This window comes from Ranitomeya imitator, chromosome 1 (assembly GCF_032444005.1).
Source record: "Ranitomeya imitator isolate aRanImi1 chromosome 1, aRanImi1.pri, whole genome shotgun sequence".
In the NCBI taxonomy this organism is placed as follows: domain Eukaryota; kingdom Metazoa; phylum Chordata; class Amphibia; order Anura; family Dendrobatidae; genus Ranitomeya; species Ranitomeya imitator.
Genome location: NC_091282.1, coordinates 346,624,387 through 346,630,386, shown reverse-complemented (window position 1 = coordinate 346,630,386; position 6,000 = coordinate 346,624,387). Strand labels below are relative to the sequence as shown.

Below are 6,000 nucleotides of genomic sequence, written 5' to 3'. Positions count from 1 at the left end.
CTGAAACGCTCCCTGCACCAGTCAAATAACCGCAAGACTGGCAGGAAGACACAGGATATATATATATATATATATATATATATATATATATATATATATATATATATATATATTACACATAGAAAAATACTGCAGTTTCATTTTTAAAATCCATCACGGAGACCTGAATTAGGTCAGTACAATTTCATGGCAGAAGCCTCTCTTCAAGCGACTCCCTCTGTTCTCTTCTCAGCCCCCCCTGCCTCCCTTGCACTGTCACAGATTTAGAAAATGTTACTCATGCCAAATGTGTAAGGCTGGCGAAGAAAGAGAATGAACAGGACTTTTCAAACTAAAGAGAGTCATGTGAGGGAGCAATGAATAGTACACTAGGACTTCATCGCATAGTGATATCACGTCCTCCCTTAAATCAACACGTTGGTTTTCCCGCAACTGTAGCGGCATTGCCATGCCCCAATGGACCACAGCGATGCCGTCATTGGGCCTAAAGTAGACTGATGTTGTATAGCCAACTATGGGAATGGGAACAAGATGCAAAACTGGACACAAAAGTAATAAAATGAGTTGTGGTCATACAAACTAAGCTTATGTAACAGCATAATTAGAAAATATTTAGTGTTTCAGAAGTAGATTACAGGTTCTTAACGACAATCTAATTGTTTGGTTGTGATTGGTGGTTTAATTTAATAAGGTATTCCGAAAAATAACACCCATAAGGGTCCCGTAAGCTGAGATAGTAGGAGTGGTCCATATCAGAGCACACAGAAAGGTTAGTGATCTTGGTTTCCATGTGACATAGAGAAACATGAAGATCTTGAATAATATTAACAGTATTACTAGTTCACGTGGTTAATATTTCAACATGTATTGGTTTGTCCCCAAAGGATCACTATGTGTTTTAGTAAATGAAGAATTATATCACCATTTTTTTTTTCAAAGACCATGCATGTAACTCCATATAACTCAGATTACAGGGCCGGTGTCATTAATATAACTGTATATTAAGGTTGACGTCAACACTGCATAGAGACTGTAGCACATGTCCACATTTGCAAGCAAAACATTCTCATGGAATAAACAGCAGGATCAGATGACAAGGAGTTATTTCTAGTCTGTAACCATCGAGACGCGTCATATATGAAACAGGATATGTGAAGTAAAAGAAATATTTGGTTGCAAGGTTGGACATACCTTTTAAGACTGGAGTTGCATAAAATATTAACTAAGTTTACATATCAAGCATGTATAATAAGCCAGCCAGTCTTCACATTACAATAACATTTTGTACAAGGATTAAATATTTTAAAGAGGACCTGTCACTTCCCATTAATGTCACTGTTTTAATTTGGTGTCAGTGCTGCCGTTTCTTTTTCGCCCGCACCTCTCTGTTTTTGAGATATGGCCAAAACTTCCTTATATATACAGCTCTGGCAAAAATTAAGAGACCACTGCAAAATTTTCAGTTTGTTTGATTTTTTTGTCTTTATAGGTATATTTTTGAGTAAAATGTAAATTGTTCTTTTATTCTATAAACTACTGACAATAGGTCTCCGATTTTCCAAGCAATACATTTTGTATTTATTTTCTGAAAATGAGAAATGGTCAAAATAACAAAAAAATGCATTGCTTGCAGACCTCAAAAAATGCAAAAAAAAAAAACAAAACAAAAAAAAAACCAAGCTTATAATCATTTAGAAACAACAATACTCATGTTTTAGCTTAGGGAGAGTTCAGAAATCAATATTTTGTGGAATAACCATGATTTTTAATCACAGCTTTCATGCGTCTTGCCATGCTTTCCACCAGACTTTCACACTGCTCCTGGTACAAAAATGTAAGCAGTTCTTCTTTGTTTGATGGCTTGTGACTATCCATCTTCCTCTTGATTACATTCCAGAGGTTTTCAATGGGGTTCTGGTCAGGAGACTGGGCTGGCCGTGACAGGGATTTAATGTGGTGGTCCTTCATCCACACCTTGATTGACCTAGCTGTGTGGCATGGCGCACCTCTCCATTTTTTTTTTGTTATTTTAACCCTGGAGTGGTATCACTAATATGTGCCCCTTGCCTATAGTAAAATACTTAGCAGTGACCGTCTTTTTCTGTTCTTGGTGCAGCTCTGGTCCTCTTCTGCAGTTTGTGACCTTCTGGATCAATCCAGTGGTTGCTGGGTGAGCCGGCAGTCACTTCTCAAAGTAAGTCTAGAATGAGACTCTCACAGACTTACATTGAGAGATTGTGACTGTTAGCTCTTTCTTCCTGTCAGGAGCTGCGGTTATAAAATGGCGTAACGGGACCAGTGTGGTACCAGGAGGAGTAGAAGATGGTGGCTGGTAAGTATTTTAATAAAGACAGGGATCAGATATTCGTAAGCCAACAAACAGATGCCCCAAGTTTATTAAGGAACGTGTGCCTCGGTGCATCAGTTTCAGACTGGCATAAAAAATGTAAGTGAAAGTAAAGTCTCCTCTTCTACTTTTTGAGCACTAACAATACCATTTTTGAGAAAGAAATACTAGCAAAACATGAAGCCGAGTAAAGTTGGGTGGGATGGTGAATGGGTATGACTTTGTAATACACCCATTGTCTTATCATGACTACTAGTTGCACTGCTGCTTTTCCATTCCTTCGGCTTAACACAGTGAAAATAGCAGATCATCAAGAAACCAGAGTCAAGTGAATGACAAAGCATAACCTTCATAATTGTGATCAGACCGGCAAGAGATAGTATTGAAGTGGGCATGGGGATACATCTAAATGCAGTGGTAAGTATGGACACTAAACAACTGGTGTGTGTGAGTGCATGTACATATATTATATACACAATTCTGCACATACACCTTGCAAATACAAAAATAAAAAGGTCAGCATTATGCATAATCCAGACAAAGTCATTTTTTTCAGTGTACAGAGAAATGTTCTTCTATACATTATTTCAACTATTATAATATGTTTCTTGCAAAGACTGCATCTTGTTATAATGAAAAAAATGTTATAAAAATCAGTTACATTTTTGTACCTTGTAGTGTTAACTTTTTTATATGTGGCAATGAAACATAACACAGGGCGAGGATAAAAAAAAAAATAAGAAAATAAAATGGCAGTTCCAACAAGTTCCATGAAAATCCCTAGTTACAGTTGCGTTGTTGCCTTTATATGCCCCTTGCCAAGATCTTTGGAGAACCTCTGACATATGCCGTTCTTAGGTGATGGATTACAATTCTTCAAAGAAGGCTACTCTGCATTGTGCACTTTGCAAAGTGAGCTAGAAAAGGAAAATAAAAAGATGGGTTATAAAAACAATCATCATAGCTACAATATTTTAGATGATGTACAACAATCATTTAACTTACAGCCAGTGTGGACACTTTACTTATGACAGATAGAATACGGATATTGCCAAGCAATTAGCAGCATTATCGCTTGTTAATGAGGTTCTGTTCGCACTACAGTCATCACAGCAATGTTGAATCAGTTTTTAGACAGAAAATGGTGATTCCTGATGGACTCCACTGACTGCATTAAAGTCTGGCTTTCCAGCATTCTTTACAGCAAGAATTTCTGGAAAGTACAATGGACGCTATTAACACCATTGCCTTACACATCTTTAAAGCAATTGGAGCTCTACTTTTCTGATACAGAGCTCCAAATCACCAGCATAGTCTGAGATGTAAAATGGTTTGATTACTAGGTGTCCGAAGATTACTGTAAAGCGGGCACTGGGCACACTGCTGTGTCTCTTCGGCTGTGATCAGTTTCATTGGATGGAGAATAAGTGGCGCAGGTGATGTACACATTCTATAAAGACATACAGCCTCCTGCTCAGGGGAAAGTCTAGCTAAACAGATCACAGATTAAGGAAAACCGGCCTCAGTTGTGCATTTCTGCCTTTTTGTTTCAGCAAACATGTCTTCACCTTAAAGGGAATCAGTCACCAGGTTTTTGCTACCTCATCTGAGAGCAGCCAGATGTAGGCAAAGAGAAGCAGAATCCATCGATGTATCACTTAGATTACTGGGTGCAGCGGTTCTGACAGTCAGTGCTTTTAGATTTCGCAATGAAGCAGAGCTGAGAAAGCTATCACCGACCCACCAGGCTCTGTATACGCAATGCTCAAACAGAGAGGTGCTTATCACAGGTGGGGGCATGTCAGACCAGGGCTCACCTGATAAGCTAGTAACAGCCAGGGGTGTGGAGAGAGTAAGCCAAACCTCCGACTCATTTTCCCTGACTCAACGACTCCACAGCACTGCCTCACTACTGAGCATGTACATAAAGTGCAGCACAGATTCATTTCACCTAAACCTCCGACCCCACAGCACTGATCACTACTGAGCATGTACATAAAGTGCAGCACAGATTCATCTTACCTAAACCTCAGACTCCACAGCACTGGTCACTACTGAGCATGTACATAAAGTGCAGCACAGATTCATCTCACCTAAACCTCCGACTCCACAGCACTGGTCACTACTGAGCATGTACATAAAGTGCAGCACAGATTCATCTCACCTAAACCTCCGACTCCACAGCACTGGTCACTACTGAGCATGTACATAAAGGGCAGTATAGATTCATCTCACCTAAACTTCCGACTCCACAGCACTGCCTCACTACTGAGCATGTACATAAAGTGCAGCACAGATTCATCTCACCTAAACCTCCGACCCCACAGCACTGGTCACTACTGAGCATGTACATAAAGTGCAGCACAGATTCATCTCACCTAAACCTCCGACTCCACAGCACTGGTCACTACTGAGCATGTACATAAAGTGCAGCACAGATTCATCTCACCTAAACCTCAGACCCCACAGCACTGGTCACTACTGAGCATGTACATAAAGTGCAGCACAGATTCATCTCACCTAAACCTGACTCCACAGCACTGGTCACTACTGAGCATGTACATAAAGTGCAGCACAGATTCATCTCACCTAAACCTCAGACCCCACAGCACTGGTCACTACTGAGCATGTACATAAAGTGCAGCACAGATTCATCTCACCTAAACCTGACTCCACAGCACTGGTCACTACTGAGCATGTACATAAAGTGCAGCACAGATTCATCTCACCTAAACCTCTGACCCCACAGCACTGGTCACTACTGAGCATGTACATAAAGTGCAGCACAGATTCATCTCACCTAAACCTGACTCCACAGCACTGGTCACTACTGAGCATGTACATAAAGTGCAGCACAGATTCATCTCAACTAAACCTCCGACTCCACAGCACTGGTCACAACTGAGCATGTACATATAGTGCAGCACAGATTCAACTCACCTAAAAGCTGAGATCATTAGATCGGGGAAAAAACAGACATTTATGGGACATTTCATAACTTTCCAAAATTCTTGTGAAAACATTTACAGCACATCCTGCACTGAACTACTGTACCCAATTTAATATATATTTTAAGAGTTGGAGTCAGTCCTTTTTATACCGACTCAGACTCCACCAAAATGGACATCAGCTCGGACTAAAACGGCCCTGGTCACAGCAATGATAAACTACTAGTGCTAATACAATCATACTAGGCAAACAAAACCTCATCTCTGAAATCTGTGTTTTAACCCCTACAGCTTGCTGTCTTCAGATTACATAGCAAAAACCTGCTGACATATTCCCTTTAAGAGCCTCACACTTAAGCATGGCTATTTACTGTATCAGACCGCTCTAGTAATGTGTTGTCAAACAGTGGGATCAGGAAAGGATTTAGCCTGCGCTTATAAACAATTGTTTCTATTACTTGACAACATGTTATTTTGCAACCCCTAAGTTGATACATAAAATATATTAAAACTAAAAAGTTTTCGTTAGACAAGCTTTCTATATATAAAACTTCTTGACCTTACAGAAATATGTAGTCATTTATGTTTGTGGCACCAGCATTATGCATCTGCCACGCGTGGGATTCAGCATGGTCATCCCTCTCGCTACTTTATTTACTGGGATTTGGTGGATTTTGAATATCACGTCATGGATTTCCTGCTGGT

At 40.0% G+C, this 6,000-nt stretch overlaps 1 protein-coding gene across 2 annotated transcripts in view; it reads right to left on the bottom strand.

Annotated features, from left to right (window-relative positions):
* Positions 1–934: 934 nt before the first annotated feature.
* Positions 935–6,000, bottom strand: part of NF2 (NF2, moesin-ezrin-radixin like (MERLIN) tumor suppressor) — a 175,682-nt gene continuing 170,616 nt past the window's right edge. Inside the window, exon 17 of one of the 2 annotated variants that reach the window (XM_069760065.1) lies at positions 935–3,264. In XM_069760065.1, coding sequence (XP_069616166.1) covers positions 3,214–3,264 — 51 coding nt within the window. In that variant the 3' untranslated portion in view covers positions 935–3,213. The remainder of the gene's footprint in view (positions 3,265–6,000) is intronic. The other variant, XM_069760071.1, reaches the window with a different exon arrangement.